This window comes from Suncus etruscus, chromosome 10, assembly GCF_024139225.1.
Source record: "Suncus etruscus isolate mSunEtr1 chromosome 10, mSunEtr1.pri.cur, whole genome shotgun sequence".
Classification (NCBI taxonomy): domain Eukaryota; kingdom Metazoa; phylum Chordata; class Mammalia; order Eulipotyphla; family Soricidae; genus Suncus; species Suncus etruscus.
The window spans coordinates 67,476,132-67,497,126 of record NC_064857.1 but is presented as its reverse complement, the minus strand read 5'-3'; the positions used below and the strand labels follow the sequence as shown (position 1 = coordinate 67,497,126).

Here is a 20,995-nt window from a genome sequence, read left to right as displayed (position 1 = left end):
CCATGCAATGTTAATGAGTGAGAGAAGTAGAATGCCTGTCTTGAATACAAGTAGGGGGTGGGAGGGAGATGGGGGGGGGAGCATTGGTGGTGGGAATGTTGCACTGGTGAAGGGGGATGGTCTTTTTGTGGCTGAAACCCAACTATAGTCATGTTTGTAATCACGGTGTTTAAATAAAGATATCAGGGGGAAAAAAAAGAAACTAATAAAATAAAATAACCCAGGGCCAGAATGCTCAGATAGGGCAGATAGGGCACTTGCCGTATGCACAGCCAACCCAGGTTCTATTCCTGACATCCCATATAGTTCCCTGAACACTACCAGGAGTAATTCCTCAATGCAGAGCCAGGAATAATCCCGATCATCATTTGGTGTGACCCCAAAACAAAAATTTTAATAAAAACTTCCATTTTTTAAATTTTTATCAAAACATTATGTTGAATTTACTCATTTTTGTCTTTTGGAAAATCAGGTTTAAAAAAAAAAATCTTTACCTTTGGAAAGTCTTTTTTATTTAATGTGTATTAAACAGCTACTGAAGTTAACATTACCATTTAAACAGAGAACCTGTAGATTTACATTACATAAAAGTAACTAATTTTTCTTTTTTCTTTTTTTTTTTTTTGCAGGCAGCTATTTTCATCACAAGCTTTTCTACAAAGTCAGAAAGTGCACAGTTTTTTCCAGTCCTTATCATCAGACGCGCTCCACAGCCTCAGTAAGCATTGTGTAGTCCTTGAAGACCCCTGTTATGTGCCAACTCTGCCTTCCCCTACCTTCTTGGAGGGGGCTGGCATTTGTAAGCCAAGATATATACACTAGCTTATTTTCCTAATTTTTGTTTTTTACTGAATTTTAACACTGCTGTCGAAGAAAATTATTTGTAACAAAACAGACTGATTTCAAGCTAGTGGGCCAACTGTGTTTGAAAGTCATTGACATCCCAAGTCCTTTAGTTCTTCACAGAGCTGCTCTGCCAGGAGCAGCAGGACATGAGATAGTGTTGCTAGTGTGCTGTTCACCCCTTCAAATCTCAGATCTGGATCTGTGGCTTTTCTTTCCTCACTCATCTCCTAGATTCTGGCCAGTAAAGGATGGCCACTCTAAACAAGGGATTCCCCCTTTACCCAGTCCTCACCAGTGTTCCTCACTGTCAGATCTCTTCATTGGTTATTTGCCAACCCTTGATTTTCTAGGTTCTCACCACATTACTAATCTATCCCAGGATTATTTTAGGGATAAGTTGATTATTGATTCCTCATTCAGAAACGTATGTTCCCCTGGTTCCTTTTGCCTTAGTATTTAGCATTCATCACAGTCTGCCTTATTTACATTTTGTTTTAGCTTCTTGGTACTCAACCAGCTTTTCATTAATATTTCACTACTAACATTGGTAGGTGCTGTTGGAGAATTTCTGTTGATTTGAAATGTTGATGCAGCACTGAAGTTTGTGTTAATTAAACCACATACAACTGTGGACCACCAGTGGTATGGTACGCACTGACATCAGCATTAGTAGCAAGTGTCTATTTTTTAACAGTCATAGTTCCTGAAAGGGGAAAAAATGCTTATTTTTAATCAGGTGAAAGATGAAAGATAAAAGATAAAATATTTAATGGGTATTATAGCAGGTTAACTTCTAATATTTTTCTTATTTGAATTTGAGTATGTACAAACACACATGCACTTTAGATATCTTAAACCAGGGATCTCAAACTCGTGGGCCATTTGCAGCCCTCCGTACAACATTTTGTGGCCCGCGGCCGGCCTTCAAATACTGCAGTATTCTCGATTATTCACTTACCGAATAATCGCATTAAACATTCGCGTACCCCGAGCAGTTCCATTCGGGGTATGCAAATGTTTAATGCGATTTTTTTTCTTACTAATGCGATTTTTTTATTGCGAATATTCGGTAAGCAAAATCCCTTATGCGGCCCTGCCTCACCCCGACTTTGCCTCCTGCGGCCCCCAGGTAAATTGAGTTTGAGTACCCTGTCTTAAACAGATACATAGGAACTAGAATCAATGACATCTCATGACTAGTTGACTAAAACCAAAACAAATAACTTCATAATTAGCTTCATGTTTGACAGTGGCAATAACTTTATAAAAGAGAATCCAGTCTTTTTTCAGTGTGTAGATTTAGCAATTAGTATTTTTTTCTTGAACCATTTCAAATACTTTTTAATGACTATACAATGCATCTTTTCTACAAAGGCATCTAAGTACAAAGTTAAGCTTTTATTCAGACTAAAAGCCTTCTCTGGAACACTTACCCAAGTAGTTAGTGAATAAATAATAGAAATCTCATCTTGAGAGCTTGGCATTATTTAAATTACATCAGCATTTCTAGAGTAGTTTTTTTTTTTTTTAAGATATAAACTATTGTGGAAAAACTGCATTAAAACATTTGTCTTTGGGCCCGGAGAGATAGCACAGCGGTGTTTGCCTTGCAAGCAGCCGATCCAGGACCAATAGGTGAGCTATTCTGAGCTGACAGCCAGGAGTAACCCTGAGCATTGATGGGTGTGGCCCAAAAACAAAAACAAAAACAAAACAAAAAAACATTTGTCTTGAGGATGGAAAAATCTGGTCAGGATAATGATTGTGGAGGTCCAAATGGTTTCACCCAGGAATACAGTGTTACAGATAATTTGCCCTTAAATCCATAACTCTGTTGAAAAAAACTTGTAGGTTCTACCTCCCCCGTTGCCCCTTAAGAGAAAGGAACATTCCAAACCCTGACAACTGAAAAAAAATTAAGTGACTTAGTCTTGAACTCTTTGCACTGGTTTGTAAAAGGAGAAGTAGTCCATTGCAATCAAAATATATGTCATATATAATAGGCCGGTGCTGACCCGCAAATGGGTAGCAAATGGGTAGCTACTGAGCTGTAAAGGAAGAAGGAAAACTGAGTAGGCAATGAGAGACTTTGTTGCAATTTACCATTGCAAAAGTAAGGATTTATGCCAAATTAGAAGCTCTGAAAAAAAGACAACCTTGTGGGTTCTAGTTTGCAATGGCTACATGAAGCAGCCTTCTTGGGAAGACTGACCAGGTGTCCTGTCACTTGTTTACACAGCCTAAGAGACACTGGGGTGGTCCTTAGTGGAGGATGCTTCACTGTAATCCCCAATCTTAGGCTCTAAACAGAAGCGTATGTGATTGAGGCTCTATAGTAGGCCAAGTTCTCTGGTGTCCAGAAGAATCCATAACTCCAAAAAGTGGCACTTTTACAAGGTTTAATATGATGAATTTAGACATGGTGGCCAAAAAGTGGCTCATTCCCTATACTATGATAGAGTCAAATATGTACCCAATTATGTACCTCTGGACTAATGGCTCATTTCAAAGGCCCTCAAAGCCTGCCCTTTCTGAATTCTTGCTCCCCATCTCATTCCAATAAATCTTGCTTCCTAGAAAGACTGAAAAAAGGCTTCACACACCTCTTGGTACCTCTCTCATGTGCATTTAAAGAGGATGAGATATGACACCACTTCCCTGATGCTGTGCCTCCTGTCCTGCTTTGGTACAAGTCATCTTGTTTTCTTACAAGCAGGCTCTAGTCAGATGTTCTTAGCTGAATGAATTCTCACATTAATCTTTTTTGAAGGAAAAGTACCACATTTTAAAAGTTAATTTGGGGGTTTTGGGGCACTCCCTGCAGTACTCAGTAAGCCAGCCTACTCCTGGCTTTGTGCCCAAGGATCACCCATAGCAATGCTGGGGTGGAAGATCACATGTGTTAGGGATTCAGCCTCGATTGTCTTCGTGTAAGGCTTGTGTCTTTCATCTTGTACCTCTCTGATCCATCATTACGTGTGTTTTGCTATAATTTTCCTAAAAAGTTAAATACTTCTTCCAGATAACCTACAACCATCTCTGATATTAGAACACTTAAAAGAAGACAGCTCGGAAGCTTCAAGTCAAGAAGAAGGTAAACATTGGCTCAAAAATAGACTCTGCCTCACATTGCTATAGGGATAGTGAAATAAAGGAGCTGAGAAACAAGAACTTGACAGATAGCATTACTAATATAGGAAATATTACTAATATAGGAAAAGAAACTATTCAGTAAGTGACTGACTTTCCAATTTAAAAGAAAACAATTCCTGTCTCTGTCATGCATGAATATTTTAAGTGAATATCAAGTATGTAACATACTGTAATATGTAAAACGTAAAATGTAGCCATTTACATTTTAATAGTCTAGGAAGAGGTTTTATTGAACAGGACATATTATGACCTTTGGCGTGACCTTCTTTCAAAGACAATGTATTAGCCACACAGAAGAATTTTAGGCAGAGAAAACACCCAAGTTGTAGAAAGATTCTTCTTAAAGTCAGTGGCACTGTTGACAAAAAATAAAGCAGAAGGTGGAAAAAACCTGAATGGCTATTCAGTGGGATTTCACCTCATATTTAAAAACTGTACTGTCATATTCTTATCAGACTGGTAACACAGTTTTAAATCTATTATGAATGTAAAATAATGGGAACTCTCATCTGCTGGTGGTGGCAATGTAAATTTATAAAACTATGAACAAAAATGTGATCCTCTACAAGGATGTTGGAGAAAACAAATTTTATGCTTTTTCCCAGCAATTCTGCTTCTATAAAAATTGTCCATTTGAGGGGCCAGAGAGATAGCAGTAGGGTGTTTGCCTTGCATGTAGCTGACCCAGGACAGATGGTGGTTTGAATCCCAGCATCCTATATGGTCACCAAATCTGCCAGGAGTGATTTCTGAGTGCAGAGCCAGGAGTAACCCCTGAGTGCTGCTGGGTGTGACCCAAAAAATATGTCCATTTGCTTGCAACAAGGACAGAAGATAACCTGGATATATACTTCTCAAAATTGAATTATAAACAAGTTGTTGCATATTCATGTATGTGACATTTAAAAGGCACATTCTATGTATGTGAAAGCCATCACTAGATTGTTGCAATTAGTTCATCTCTTTTGGAGAGAAGGGGAAGGACTAGGTTGTTTCTATTATACTTGGTTTCTTAAAGTTAGGGAGGTCAATAGTAGGAGGAGTGTTCCTTACTTTGATAGTCCTGTGTTTTGTATTTTATAATTGAGACATTTTCAATAACTAAAACCCCCAATTGAACAGTAATAGTTTATTCCTGAAAAACTTATAATAGTCTGGGACAAAATTGAGTTGCTCTTAGGAACCAAAGTTCAGTTTATCACAATTTGAAGGAATTTTCTGTGTTGAAAAATAATTGTTCTTCCTATAATGTGTTAGCTTCTGTTATGTTTACATATACTTCATTCTTTAAGCATTGGAACAAGCACCTGGGCTAATTTGTTTTTCCTCTACTCTAGATGTTTTACAGCACACTGTAATCCACAAGAAGCATACTGGGAAAAGCCCTGTTACGAAGTAGGTGTCTTATTCTTAAAACATAGTATCTGTGCATTTTTAATTTAATGTAATTACCAATAACATTTGGCTGTGATGCCATAGTTCTTTGTTTGTTAATTGTCCCATTGTATTTCCTTTTCTCCTTAGAAGTTCTCTAATGCATATTTGCTTAAAAATTAAGCTTAGTCAGGGCCGGAGAGATAGCATGGAGGTAGGGCATTTGCCTTCCATGCAGGACAATGGTTCAAATCCTGGCATCCCATATGGTCCCCCAAGCCTGCCAGGAGTAACCCCTGAGCGCTGGTGGGTGTGACCCAAAAACCAAAAAGAAACAAAAAAAATTAAGCTTAGTGTTCTGGGGCCTGAGCAAAATACTATAGCAATAGGGCACTTACCTTGCACATTGCTACTGAGTTTGGTCCCCGATACCATTTGGTCTCCAGAGCCCTCTAGGAGTAATTCTTGAACACAGAGCCAGGCTTAAACTTTGAGCATCACTGGGTGTAGCCCAAAAAAACAGAAAATAAAAAATAAATTTAAATCTTAATAATCTGAATAATATACCTTAGTTTGTACAACTTCCCAGACCACCTGAAAACTAGGTTTCTATAACTTCTTTTATCTTTTCAGTTTATATATAACTCAGTTTATAGCCATTTATTTTGATTCTTTTATATGTTATGCTTTGTAATTTCTTATTTTGCTGCTGATTTGACTTTTTCCATTCCCTTGTTCTTTACATCCACTGATCCTTTTCTAATTGAAGAATCCTGCTTTTCTATGTCATACCAATCAGCAATGGATTTTCTTTGTGTTCATTAAAAAAAAAAATAAAAACTAGCATTCACTTTAAAATGATATTTCAACTCATGGAAATTGTAATTTCACCATCTTTGATCATATCCTCACTGCCCAGCTTCATTTTCTGCTGCAAGTTACATGATTTCTCACCCAATAGAGACTCAAGTATAAACAAGACTCAACTCTATTGTCCCACCTTAGCCCGAGTACTGTTCCAGTACTTTTCCACCTTACACTCACTCAGGCCCAGCAATTGCCTCCCTGGCCTTTTTGGAAGCCTAGTCCCTAAGTGTAGAGGGCACCATTTCCTACTAGGGTCAGCCTTCATCTGATGGAATAGAGGTATAGCAGTGGCTTGGCTTCCTACCTTTGGGAGATAATCCTGGGAGGTCCCAGTAGATTTGACCTTCTATTGCTATTCTATGCCCACCTCAGTAATGGACTGTCCTTGGTTTTCCTGCTTTGTTGTCCTTACTCTGCTCCTGCTTCTATGGGGACTGCTTCTACCTAGTTCTCTTGCTCCCTCTGCTGAGACTTCCAAGTACTTACAGGGAATATTTTTCACTTTGGCCCACTTGGCTGAAGTGTTTCTGCATTCTTATTTTTCTCCCCTCTCAGTATTACATTCTATTTTCTTCTGATCAAAAAGTAACCTCTTTATGTTTTCCATGCATTGAGCTCTTAATTTTTATTTTAGATTTGAAATTGTGATTTTTTTTTTGGTTTTGTTACTGTTTTCTAGTACAATTACAGAATTCTAATCTTACAGTCCTTGACCATGTTAAGCATTAAAAGCACTGTTAGGAAAAGGTTTTGTCCAGTAGCTTCTTTCTCTAGATTCTCTTTAGTTATCTTCTGTTGTCTGTGTCTTTAGGTTTTTACTCAGGTCATACTGTCCCTTAAAGTGTGTTAGAAACAGAACTTCACAATTTTTGCAAGGCAGTAGTCTTGACTCAGCTTTGAGTGGTGTAGGAGAATCATAGGTTGGATTCTAAAGAGAAATGGGCGTTTATTGTTTATTTTCTTTAAGACAGGTAATAGTTAGCCTGTCTTAGTATGTGCTTTTTTTCTCCCACATAGTTTCATTTTTATTTTTTCAGAGCTATCTCTTCCATTTTATAATAAACTCATTCTAAAGAAAAGGCTTCTGCTGTAGCTTCAATGTGATATAGTAGTAATTATTACTTGCCCTCAATTTATTATAATGTGACAAATTAGGACACATTTTTATGTTTGTATAAATTTTATTTTCACAGCACTATTGGTACGAGTTGTTCTCCATTGGATGGGCTTGCGATACAGTATTCTGAACAGAATGGAATTGTGGACTGGAGGAAGCAAGACTGTGCCAGCATGCAGCACCCAGAGCACTGTGTGGCCTTGATCGACCAGCAGGTATGTGGGGACTGTATTTGTGCCTTTGCTGTGCTTTTGCTTACCTTGAGAAAGGCAAGTATTATGTCTGTATATCTTGGAGAAGCAAAGGTTTGTTGGTCTAAACTTTGCCTCGAGTAAGAAAAAAAATTTAGATTAGTTTCTGTAGGTGGTAGGTGTTTTGGTTTTTTTTTGTTTTTGTTTTTGTTTTTGTTTTTTTGTTTTTGGGCCACACCCGGTGGTGCTCAGACGTTACTCCTGGCTGTCTGCTCAGAAATAGCTCCTGGCAGGCACGGGGAACCATATGGGACACTGGGATTCGAACCAACCACCTTTGGTCCTGGATCGGCTGCTTGCAAGGCAAACGCCGCTGTGCTATCTCTCCAGGCCCTCTGTAGGTGTTTTTAATGGGTGAGGGCACTGGTTGTTTGTTTGGCTGTGGGATTGAACTCAAGCAAGGTATTACACATGTAAGATAAGTGTTCTGTAGCTGAACTTGGTCCTTTGTCTTTAGGTTACTTTATGGGGTGGGGGGTGGGGTGTTTCATACCTGGCTATACTCAGGGCTTACTCCTGGCTCTGCACTCAGAAATTACTCCTGACAGTTCTCAGGGATCATATGGAGTGCTGAGGATTGAAGCCAGGCTTGTGCATGCAAGGCAAGCACCTTGCCTGCTGTATCATCACTCTAGCTCCTCTTAGGTTACTTTTATTGCTATGTACTATAAAGTACATTTTAATGTCGCACCAAAAATATTTATTCTAGGTAGTGGTATGTTGTACCAAAATATCTGCTTGTGAAAGAATTGATCACATTTTAGTCACTCTTGCTATCAGTGATGAATTTTGAAACATTTTCTTGTGAATAGTTGTGCTAATATACTGACACTCCTGAATGTGCTCAGGAAATGCTAGGACTTGTTGGAATCAGAGCAGAATGCACTGGAGCATGTTTAGGCCACCCCAAAGGGGCACACATGACAGTGAAGAAGAGAAAAACAGAGGTTTGTTCCTCCTTTGGGATAAAGGGATGGATTGGGAAGGGTGCTTGGGGGCTGGGAAGGGAGTTGTCTATTAAGATCAAAGACAAGTATTTTTACTTGTCTCTAAATGTCATTTTGGGGTAGTGGTAGAGGAGGAGCTGCCTTCCCTTCTCTAGAGCATGAAGTTGGTGACCTGACTTTCATTTGTAGTCAGCACTCAGATTTAGATGTTGACCTGTGCTGAGATACCTTCATATGAACTGAAGCATTGGAGCTTATTACCTTCTACTGATTCAGTCCCTGTTTTAAAAATCTCTGCCTGCAGCTGTTTTTAGTGACCAGATTGCTTGGTGTTAGTGTTGCCAACCTAAGAGTTGTTTGAAGAAAGTGGAAGTAGACAGATAGCAAACAACCAGTTCCTTGATGGTATTTTATTTTGTGGTTAGAAGAATACAAGTTTATTTTCAAACAGACTAGAAGGGCTGGGAGATGACCCAGGTGCTACAACATATGCCTAGTGTATGGAAGACTGAGTTTGATCACCATCACCACATGGCCCTAGCACTGAACCCTGTGGCACACACCAGCAGATCAGCCATCATTAGGAGTGCCTATATTTGTTTGGGTTTTGTTTTGTAGCCATACCTGGCTGTGCCAAAGACTTAACTCCTGGCTCTATGCTAAGGGGTTAAAGGATCACTCTTAGTGTTTGCTGGGTACCTAGTGTTTGCTGCCAGAGATTTTAACTGGAGGCAGCTGTCTGTTAGGGAAGCACTTTCAACCCAACCCTGTATAATATATCTCTTCAGTCCCTAACCTTAAATTTGTTTTGGGGGGAGAGTCTGCGTCACACCTAGCATTGCTCATAGGTTACTACTCCTGGCTTTGAGTTCAGGGAGCATTCCTGGCAGTGTTCGGTGGGCCATATGGGATGCCAGGAATTGAACTCAGGTTGGCCATGCGCAAAGAAAATGCCCACCTGTCTGCCCTCCCAACCTTAATTTTTGGTTTTTGGGTCACACCTGGCGGTGCTCAGGGGTTACTCCTGGCTGTCTGTTCAGAAATAGCTCCTGGCAGGCATGGGGACCATATGGGACACCGGGATTCGAACCAACCACCTTTTGGTCCTGGATCGGCTGCTTGCAAGGCAAACACCGCTGTGCTATCTCTCCGGGCCCCCCAACCTTAATTTTTTAAAGCAAAATAGAAAATGTTTTCTTATATTTATTATTTGTCATTGAATCCACATTGTAGTATTTCAGGTTGGTAACTTAAAATTCCAAACTAGGGAGATAAGATGCTTTGCATGTGGGAGGCTGGATTCAATCCTTGGTCCTGCTTAGTCTCTTAAGTTCTGCTTGGGAGCAACTCCTAAACACTGAACCAGGATTGAATAGCCCCTAAGCAGTGCTGGTTGCCCCTTACTCATTGCATATATTGGGACCCACAGAGATGTTTTAAGGTCCAGAGTACATGCTTTGCATATGGGATGCCATAGTGCAATGGTGCCATGGCCTCTGAGCCAAGAGTAGCATCTCCCCATTTCCCCCTCATGTCTCTGAGCATTGCTTCATGTGGTACAAAAACAACAGTAATTATAACTTTGAAGTACTTAAAGGCACATATATGCCTTGTATGCACAGGGACTCCAGTTCAATCCCTTCACCAACTAGCCTCCCTAAGCACCTCCGAGTATAATCCTACAGACCTCTAAGCACCACCTGGTGTGAAGGGCAGTTTCCAGCACCCCTAGATTGAAGCAGTACCTCATCACTGGGCCTAAACATTGAAGCACACAGGTTGGCTGGCTGAATATCCCCAGGTGTGATCTCACACCCCCTAGGTGCTGTTGGGTGGCCCTCACCAATAAATTTGGGAATGAACTTGTTATATAGCTGGGAATATATTACCTAGATGCTTGTTACCAGAGTAAGAGCATCCCTATGTTTGGATTATATAGTTAAGCATATTCATTCTGTTGTCTTTTTATTTCCATTAGCACTCAACTGAAAAACGAAGTTTATCTTCAATGAATAAGAAGAAAGGAAAGCCACAAATAGAAAAGTAAGTGTGCTGCAGTGTTTTCAATAGCATACTTGGTAAGAGAAGGAATCTTGGAGCATTTGGTTGTGGTCTAGGTCTAGTTTATGTAGTATAAATTGTTTTCAGCAATTTTCTTTATATTTGTATATCTGGGCTTTATGTTTTTTTTATTTAGAATAATATACGTATAGCTGCTTAAAGCTCGTAAAATACTTAGTTTATAGGGCAAAACTAAGAATTTGTACTAGGAATGTTGAATATCTTATGAATTTTTGTTTGTTTTGGGGCCACACCTGTCATGATGACGCTCAGGGGTTCCTCCTGGCTATGTGCTCAGAAATTGCTCCTGGCTTGGGGGACAATATGGGACACCAGGGGAATCGGACCACGGTCTGTCCTGGGTCAGCTACGTGCAAGGCAAACGCCCTACAGCTTGTGCCACTGCTTAAGCCCCATGAGGTTTTTTTTTAATTTTGAAACTTTTGAACAGAATTTTATAATGTGCATAATGTGTTTTCTAGAGGACCTTATTCAAAGTATTGGTGGTTTGTTTTTTGCTTCAGAGAGAAAACTAAAACTGACAACAGATTGACTAGTAGAATAAATGGTATTCGACTCTCTGCTCCTCAGCATGCCCATGGGGGGCCCGTGAAAGGTGAGAAAATTCTTCCTGGATAAGCCAGCCCCTGCATGTGGCCCACGGGTCTCCATACAGTACTGGCCTGTATACAGTACTCCATACACTACTGTGAAGTAGTTTCTGAATTTATCAGCTTTGAAATCACAGTGGGGCTGATTTAGCAAAGGGGATACTACTAGCAGCAGGCGCTTCCTTTGCAACTGTCAGATTGTCCTATCCCATGCTTCCCCACAGTGCTCCCTCGCAGTTTCCTTCTGCAGCCTGCCTTTGTACCCCAGCAGAGAGCCACATCCCCTTGCAAGCTGGTGTACATCTGATGGAGTGTCATGTTTTAAATCTTTGTCACTAGTCACTAGTTTATAGTGACTGTCCTTATAATGGAGTCTTACTGTGAATTGGGCCGGTAGGACCCTCCCTCATGATCCTGCTGCACTAGATTTGTAGGCTGGTGGCGACCAACTCTTAGTTTAACGTCTTTTTTTTGTTTTCTTTTATTGTTTCTTTTTCTTTTATTTCTTCCTTTTAAGATTATATTTTACTGAACATTGTGGTGCTGTAAGTTTTCTTTATTTTCAGGTGAAAGGGTTTGGGTTTAGTTGACTTTTTTTTTGGGGGGGGGGTCACACCCAGAGGCCACTTGGGTTACTCCTGGCTCTGTGCTCAGAAATTACTCCTGGCAGGCACGGGGGACCATATGGGATGCCAGGATTCGAACCACCATTTGTCCTGGATCCAGCTGCATGCAAGGCAAACTCCCAATTGCTGTGCTATCTCTCCAGCCCTGGGTTTAGTTGAGAAGTACAATTTTATGCTGATTCATTGACAACTTTTCTGTTAAGTTTATCTTTGTCATAAAGGTACAAAAGAGCAGAAGTTCATAGGACCAGAAGACAGTTGTCCTTGATTGCACCTAAACATATTTGATGACTAGGGACTGATGCCACAAAGAAGAATTTGTTGTAATTTTAAGTTTTATTCTGTTGTTGGTACATTCTCTTGTGCAACATCAATAACTTAAAAAATACATATATGTGCCTAGGGATAGAGCACTAGCACAACTGGGAGGGCATTTACCTTGAACACAGCCAACCCAGATTCGATCCTCAGGATCCCATGTGGTCCCTCCAGCCCGCAAGGAGTGATTTCTGAGCATAGAGCCAGAAGTAAATCTGAGCACCACCAGGTGTGGCCCAAAAGCCAATATATATAATATACATGTATATATGCATAAATACATGCACATTGGGAAGCATCCTCCCAAGCAATATTCAGTTGCCTAGAGACTTCCACCTTTTCTAGCTGGCCACTAAGCCTAAGGATGTGAAACTGGTCAAGCTCAGCCAGCACCAGGGCTGTCCCCAGTGATGCTCAGGGGCCTTCAGGGCAACACATGGTAGTTGTGGAGTCAGAGGAACAGATATTGAGTCTCTGACTCCTGGTTGTCACCCGTCCCAGATGCATTTTTTATGGAAGCTTGTTTTTAAACTTATGTGTTATTCAAAGAGACTGAAAATTAATTGGCAAGTGAAATAGGTCACATTTCACTAAAATAAAATCATCTGCCCAGAGTGTGAGACAGCTCAAACGACTGGAGCTCCTGCTTTGCAGGCTGGAGCCCCCAAGTTTGATTTCCTGCACTGAATGGTCGCCATCAACACCAAGCATCAAGCTGGGAGTAACAGTTGAGCATCGCAGGCTTTTTACCCAACTCCCCCCAACCCCTGACCCAAGATCACCTGCCCAGGTTATTGAATCATTTGAATCACCTGCGCTATTGTAGGGAAAACGGGAAAAGCCCATGTGGTTTGTGAGTACATTGTCATGTTTCACTGTCTTTGATGTTTCCTTTGGCATGAGCAACTAGGGAAAGGAGGGAAAGCTAAATATAGACAGTAAAAGGTCTCTGAGCAAGCTAATGGGAAGTGGCTTCTGCTAGATTTCCATGTCTATTCTTTCTCCTCATCCACGCTCTCTGCTGTCCCATTTTTGTGTTTTGAAGTGTGCCCCAGTTGCCTGGGAAGTACTTAGCTTTTAGCTAGACTTCGTTCATTCTACCCCTCCCCCACTCATCTCATGTAACTAGCCTCACCATGCTCAGAGATTAAGCCTAAAGCTATGCTCTTGGAGCCCAAGGGCCATTCCTGCCATTTTTTTTTTTTTGGTCATTCAGGCCAGCAGTTCAGTGATGCTTGGGCCCTACAGTGCTAAAATTATCTGGTTCACCCAGTGGTGACCTCCAGGGCTACACCTAGCTGTGCTTAGGGATCATGTACTGGGGATGGAACCAAGACTGGCAGTGTGTATTAAGATCCTTGTTTTAAGTCAGTAGCTGTGCCAGTTGTTGGGTTTGGAGAAATGAATGGGGCACTTCTCTTAGTGTGGGCAAGCTCAAGACCCATGTCTTAGGACTCTGGACTCTGTCCCCTGTGCACTCTGTCCCTCCCATTCAGTGTGTACTTGGCCTCAGAGCAAAATTGAATATTGCCAGGGGAGCATGAAACTTGGAACTACTCAGGCATAGTTAAACTTAGTGGGAATTTTTACAGTCAATTTTTGAGTTCCTTGAAAGTGAATTTTCAGGGCCGGGCGGTGGCGCTAAAGGCAAGGTGTCTGCCTTGCCAGCACTAGCCTAGGACGGACCACGGTTCGATCCCCCGGTGTCCCATATGGTCCCCCAAAGCCAGGAGCGACTTCTGAGTGCATAGCCAGGAGTAACCCCTGAGCGTCACTGGGTGTGGCCCAAAAACCAAAAAAAAAAAAAAAAAAAAAAGAAAGTGAATTTTCACAAGCTCTAAGGAGCAACTTGATATTATTGGACAGACCACACAGAATCTTGGCTCTTAATTTTCCCCTGATCCTCACTCCGACCTCATTCTGGAACACTTCCAGTGGTGAGGGGACCACTCCTGGCTGTGATAGAGGTGACTCCCTGTGCTTAAGAGGACCATGTAGTGCTGGGATTGAACCTGGACCTCCTGCTTGCAGAGCTTAGCCCACTGAACTCTCTTCAGTAAAACATTTCGTTTTGGGGCCACCTCAAGCTGTGCCCAGAGCTTATTACTGGCTCTGTGCTTAGGGATCACTCCTGGCGGGCTCAGGGCACCTCTGATGCTGAGGATTGAGCCCAGTTTGGCCTCGTGCAAGGCAAGTGCCCTACCTTGTTTGCTATCTCATCAGCCCGTGGTTCAACTCATTGAGTTTTTAAAGTTAGTAAAATCAACTTGTTCCTTTGCCTTTATTTTAAGAACATACTATCTATTTTCTATTAAAATTGTGATGTTAAAATGAACTTGTATTTAGGTCAGGGACTGGCTTTTGGGGGCATGTAGAACTGATTAACTACTACCTCATTTCTAATGGTTCAATTCAGAAATTGATTGAACTGCTTACCATGATTTTTGAAAAATAGAACTGTTGTTTGTAGATGTGAATTTGGACCTTGGATCTGGACATGACACTTGTGGAGAAACATCCTCAGAAAGTTACAGTTCTCCATCCAGCCCACGACATGACGGAAGAGAAAGCTTTGACAGTGAAGAAGAGAAGGACAGAGGTTTGCTCCCTTTTGGGGTGAAGGCATTAGGGAGGGTTGCTATAGAGCTTAGGGGCGGGGGAAGGAAATGGGTGTTGTCTGTCCAAATCAGACGTAGTTCACCCTCTGTAAATGTCATTATTGGGGTCTAGAGAGGTAGTACAGTATGTAGGCCACTTACCTTGGATCTGGCACCCTATGTGGTTCTCCGACCCTGGTTAGGAGTTCTGGGAAATGGGTCCATTGAATGAGGAGTTTGCTGCTTAGATGAGAATGACGTCATATCTGGCAGTACCTTGCTTACACAACTTCCAAACTGCTGGTCCGCATCACATGATCTAAGTTGAATCTTGGAAGTTCCTAGGCCTCCTGCATTTTGACCTTGTGCTGCTTGCTGGGCCACCCAGATTCTGAGAGCAGAGCTTCTGGGGTGCCCTCTCTGGCTCTGGTGCTGCCACTGTAGATATTTCAAAGCCACCACTCTTTCTGGGGAGGGAATTTTGGAATCTTCTCAGTGTGTCTCTCGTTCTGTCTGCATGTAACACTGCTTCTTTGGATCTGCAGCTTCCTTCTGAAAGTCCCAGGGCCAGAATGAAGGGGGAGATTTGAAGGAAAGAATGTTTATGCTTCCCAGAATAGACCTACTTCTGGGTCCCCCTTACCACTGTACCAGATTCTATGAAGCAACGGTCTGCTCTCTAACTGAAAGTGGCTGTCTGGCCTTTGTTGACTTCATTAGAATGTATCTGTGTGCCCCAGTACTTGACAGCAGAGGTCAAGTCCCAGGCCTATCTGGGAAACAAGCCTGTTTTTCAGTAGGTTGTCACATAGTGACTAACAACCTTTCCTTACAAAAGGCCCACTTAAAGCCAGCAGAGAGGAATTCCTCCACTGTGATGAAAAGTAGCATCAGTCAGTTGTAGTTTGAGTGAATGAAAAGTTTGCTTTAAAGACCTGTGGCTTTGTTCTTGTTTGTAACGAGGGTTTGTTTTTGTTTTTTGATACTGCACTCAAAAGTCAGTGCAGAAAAAAAGGGATAAAACCCATTTGAATAACTGAATCCTGAAAATGTCTAAAAACATTTGGCATTATTTAAATTTTTTTTAAATCCAGGGGCCAGAATGGCAGTACAGCAGATAGGGCACTTGCTTTGCATGTGTATGTGACCCAATTTTGATTTCCAGCACCCCGTATGGTCCCCTGAGCACCACCAGAGTGATCCCTGAATGCAGAGCCAGGATTAATACCTGTACAATACTGGGTGTGGTGCAAAAAGCAAATAAAATTAAAGTTCAGTTCAGACAGAAATTTTTTTAAATGAAAAAACGTATTTTGAAGTTAAGGGGACACTGGTCTGTGTTTGGGAAACCATGTGGGATGTTCAGGATCAAACGTGGGGCAAAACATGCACTTACGCTCTTTGATCCACCTCTTTAGTCCCTAAAAATGAAAAATTTTAACTTGAAAATATTATAGCTTCTTTTTGGACCTTAAGTTATTTTATCTATGGGCCGGAGTGATAACACAGTGATAGGGCATTTGCCATTTCCTGGGTTCAATCCCTGGTCCTCAGAGCCTGCCAGGAGTGATTTTTGAGGCCAGAGCTAGGTGCAACTCCTGAGCACCACCAGGTATTTCTCAGTCCCACCCCATCCCCCCAAAAAGAAAAAGATACTTTATTTTTACTTATACGGTGATAGAAATAAGCTATAAAGCTTTACATAATGATTGGGCACTACGTGTTTTGCAAAGCTTAGCAATAAATACCCCACTTCCTAGTGACCTTTGTGCTAGAATAATGATGTGCTCATTCAGCGGCCCTGCCCTCCAGTAATATGAAGCGGTTACATAACTATCACTGTGATACTCGCAGTGTTAGACTTAAAGAAAACTAGAGTAGGTAAGAGATTTCCCATACACCTCTCCCCTCCCACACATGATCTCTGTACAGTGATCATATCACCCTGCAGAGATGAAGCTTCATGGACACCTCATAATCTAGAACCCCTGGCTTCCCTAGAGGTCACTCTTGTCTCACACCTTCATTGGTTCGCACAAGTGTACCCTGATATTATCCGTCATTTCACACCCTATAGGCTTGTCCTCTCTGCAAGTGCTCTGCCTCCCTCCCATCCCCATGGCCATCTTTTCCCAGTCTCCATGAGTTTGCCTTTTTCAGCATCTTCTTGTGTTAATCACATAGTGTTGATCCCAAGTAGTAAGTCAGCCTAAAAGATCAGCTTGGGGTGGGTGGGAAGCCATGAAAGCACATTGACCCAAATTCGAGACAAGTTGTGATTCAGTTTCAGAGAGCCAACAGAACTGGCGCTGGCACTGACTCACTGACACTGTTGTTCCCCCTTCCCTCCTGCAGATACAGACAGCAATTCCGAGGACTCTGGGAATCCATCCACACCCCGGTTTTCAGGCTATGGTCCTGTCAGCCAGACGGTTAATGTCAAGCCCCCTGTTCCGGTGGCCTTAGGAAGTGACAGCGGCGGCCTTCTAGAAGATCCCTTGCACTCGCCCAAGTACCAACATATCTCCTTCATGCCAGCTTTACACTGTGTCATGCACAATGGTGCCCAGAAGTCCCAAGTTGTGGTTCCTCCACCCAAGCCTACAGACGGCAAACCCCTTGGCATGCTGGTTCCAAGCCCCATCGCACTCTCTGCCGTCAGGGAGTCTGTGAACTCAACCCCCACGGGGCTCCTCACCCCTACTGCTTCTCCAGGAGAGTCAGAGAAGCACCTGGAATTACTGGCGTCCCCTTTATCCCTGCCCTCTACCTTCCTCGGGCATAGCAGTACCCCAGCTTTGCATCTGACCATCCAGAGGCTGAAGTTGCCCCAAACTGGGTCTTCGGAGAGCTGCACAGTGACCCCCCCGCAGCCGCCCTCTGGGAGTCTGAGCCTTGGCTCCCCAAACACTGCCTTCATCCCCGTCCATAGCCCTGGGAGTTTTCCAGGCTCTCCTGTAGCCTCCACGGACCCCCTCCCAAAGCCTGCGGCCCAGGTCGTTGGACTCAATCAAATGGTGCCTCAAATGGAGGGAGCCACAGGGTCCATCCCTCAGCCTACCAATGTGAAGGTAGTCCTTCCGGCAGCCCAGCCACCAGCTTCCTACACCTTACCCGGCTCCCCACTTGCAGCCGGCGTGCTGCCCAGCTCTAGCGGCAGTGTGCTGAGCACCACGGCCCCGGCCTCCCAGCCAGCCGCTGCTGGCCTGAGTCAGGCCTCCGCCACAGCTCCTCCTGCAGTTCCCACACACACCCCTGGCCCTGCCCCTAGCCCCAGCCCGGCTCTGACCCACAGCACTGCGCAGAGCGAGAGCACGTCTTTCATCAGCGCTGTGGGGAACACGAACACTAATGGGACAATGCTTCCACCCCAGCAGATGGGCTCCGGGCCCTGCGGTTCTTGTGGGCGAAGGTGCAGCTGCGGGACCAACGGCACCCTTCAGCTCAACAGTTACTATTACCCCAACCCCATGCCCGGGCCCATGTACCGAGTCTCGCCCTTCTTCACCCTGCCCTCCATCTGCAATGGCAGCTACCTCAACCAAGCACACCAGAGCAATGGAAACCAACTTCCTTTCTTTCTGCCTCAGACTCCATATGCAAACGGCCTGGTGCATGACCCAGTCCTGGGCAGCCAGGCCAACTACGGCATGCAGCAGGTGCCGGCGGGGTTTGGGCGCTTCTACCCCATGTACCCAGCACCCAGTGTCGTGGCCAACTCGAGCAGCTCGGGGCCCAAGAAGAACGGGAATGTCTCGTGCTACAACTGTGGGGTGAGCGGGCACTACGCGCAGGAGTGCAAGCAGTCGTCCATGGAAGCCAGCCAACAAGGTAACCCCGAGAGCTCCCCAAGGACTTGTTTCTGAGTGGGCCCCTCCTCCCACCTTGGCAGTCATGGTGCTTCTGTTATGGCAGAGAGAGCTGGTGGGTGTTGTGTACGGCTGTCATTCAGTATAGACACAGGTCACGCAGGACCAGGAAGTTGAGAGGAGCCGGGGTGCCGTCTAAGGACACACTTATCAAGGCACTTTCTGAGGACGCTGGCGGGACCTGGTGTGGTAGAGTCCGATCTTTTGCTTGCAGCACTTTGATTTCTAAGCTCCAACCCTGTTTCATAGAATAAGCAAAGTTTCTTAGTCCTGAAGACATAGGCGGTAGTATAGTTGGGATGTAGTTACTGTTAGTGGGTGCATAGCCTGCTGGCCTCAGGCTCTCCCATCCTGTTCCCCTTTCCTTCACAGATTCTTTAAAAAACGTTCCTATACTTGATGGGGGGGGGGGAGTTGGTGGCACCCCAAACAAGGAGAGACTCTGAAGGATGCAGGGGTGAGGGAGCTGCAGCTCCTCTTGTATTTGACTCTTGTCCTTCCACCCAGTCTTGCCCCCAAAGCTGTCTTAAAGTGGGAATGTGAACTTGGCACCTTGAAAGGAAGGTGGAGGTTGGTAGCTTTAGGTAAAACTTGAAGCACAAACTTCACAGAACTTGCTCAGCTCCTTGACCCTAGCCTGTGGCCCCGCAGCAGTGCTGCGCGTGGGGCCTCGGTGACCGGCACGCCCTGGCTGCCTGGTAGTGATGTGTGATGCTGTGCTGTGTGAGCAGTGACTTAGCCGTTCTATCTCTCCCGTTTTAGGCACTTACAGACTGAGATACGCACTTCCCCTCCCCCCTTCCAATGATACGTTGGACTCTGCAGACTGAAACAAGTAAAGCTTGTCTACTCAGCACGCTGATGTGCGGGCAGTCTTGGTGGGGAGAGGAGGGCGGAGAGGAAAGGTATTTGCTTGTGTTTCTTTGTCTACGTTTCCTAGATCTCTATGCAGTGGGGATCGACTTCATTTCTCATGTACCTATGTCCAAAACAAAAAGAATGCATTGTTTTTGAGCCTCTGGTCTCCTGGTTCACCTATGACATGTGTAATTTAAACATCCAGGCACTATCAAAAGAAACATGTGGATGTGTGCTTTTTTTTTTACACTGACTACTTGCTGTGTGCAATGTTTACTGAATCTTTAAAACTGTGTATTTGACCTTTGTGGGTTTTGTTTTGTGTTTTGTTTTTTTTTTTTGGACAACACTGGTAAGCGTGCATGTGGTTTTAAAGAAGACTTTGCTCCCTCTGCAGCTTTCTCTTTTCGGCCCTGACCTTCACTTTCCCTCCCACCCTCACCACCCTTCAGGGGCCTGCATCTCATCCCTCTCTTGTCTGCTGCACTTAGGGAGAAACAAGTGCACACATTTCACCTTGCTTTTTGGAAAAAAGGCAGCCTTGTGGAGAGAGTGAGTGAGGAGAGAGAGGGAGGAGAATGAGGAAGAGAGAGAGAAAGAGGGAGGGAGGAGGGAGAGGGGGGAGAGGGGGAGAGATAGTGAGAGAAAGAGAGAGAGGGGGGGGGAGAGAGAGAGAGAGAGAGAGAGAGAGAGAGAGAGAGAGAGAGAGAGAGAGAGAGAGAGAGAGAGAGAGAGAGAAGTGTGTGTGTGCATGTGTGTATCAGGGTCAGTGTGTCAGTGAGTCATCCAGGGCACCAGAGCAGCCAAGTGGGAGAGGATGAGGGAAGCCATTTGAACCTGACAAACCACAATGAACCAAGTGGACAAACCTTTTTCTTAAAGGAAAACCTTTTGACTTCAGCCTTGTCTAGCCTGTTGCTTCAAGAGAAAAAAAAAAATGAACAAACGTGTGTGAATGTTGTTCCTCCTGTGTGGTGTTCTGTCTGTGATGTCCCCAATATCCCGATCCCTGTAGTCCACACTGTCGTGCTCCAAGACGCTCCAGTCAAGCTGCTTCTTGCGCCACCTGGTCCAGTGTTACTGTGTTTAAAATGTGCGTGGGTCATTGCAAGACGAAAAGAAGCTCTGCCTTTCTGCAGTCAGGTATTTGTTCCTTCACTGTCTCTCACAGCACCGGTGTCCCTTCCTCATGGTTGCACATGAGGCTTGAGTGGCATGTAAAGGCAGACCCAGAGCGGGTTCAGATGGTATTAATCATGTCAGTGTCATGCCACTCGGTTAATGCTGCTGTTTGGAAAGAAAAAAAGACTTAAAGCCAATCCATGTTCTAAATTGCTTCCAGGTAATTTTTGATTTCCTAAAGTGCACTGAGGTTATCTGGAAGAGGGAGCATGTTGGGGCTGCCGTGTCCAACCGAGGAGCAGCTGCCACTGGCAGTGGTCAGGGAGAGGCTTGGGCCTCCGAGCAGAGTCCCAATGGAGCAGCCAAGCTGCTGCCACC

The 20,995-nt window shown here is 43.8% G+C and overlaps 1 protein-coding gene across 1 annotated transcript in view; it reads left to right on the top strand.

Annotated features, from left to right (window-relative positions):
• The window catches only part of ZCCHC2 (zinc finger CCHC-type containing 2), a 48,066-nt gene extending 28,394 nt beyond the window's left edge, over window positions 1-19,672 (top strand). The window contains exons 6-14 of the mRNA XM_049782075.1: window positions 630-718; window positions 3,869-3,940; window positions 5,337-5,394; window positions 7,434-7,572; window positions 10,534-10,598; window positions 11,141-11,232; window positions 14,642-14,770; window positions 17,124-18,599; window positions 19,400-19,672. Coding sequence (XP_049638032.1) covers window positions 630-718; window positions 3,869-3,940; window positions 5,337-5,394; window positions 7,434-7,572; window positions 10,534-10,598; window positions 11,141-11,232; window positions 14,642-14,770; window positions 17,124-18,599; window positions 19,400-19,467 — 2,188 coding nt within the window. The 3' untranslated portion in view covers window positions 19,468-19,672. The remainder of the gene's footprint in view (window positions 1-629; window positions 719-3,868; window positions 3,941-5,336; window positions 5,395-7,433; window positions 7,573-10,533; window positions 10,599-11,140; window positions 11,233-14,641; window positions 14,771-17,123; window positions 18,600-19,399) is intronic.
• The last annotated feature ends 1,323 nt before the right edge of the window (window positions 19,673-20,995 follow it).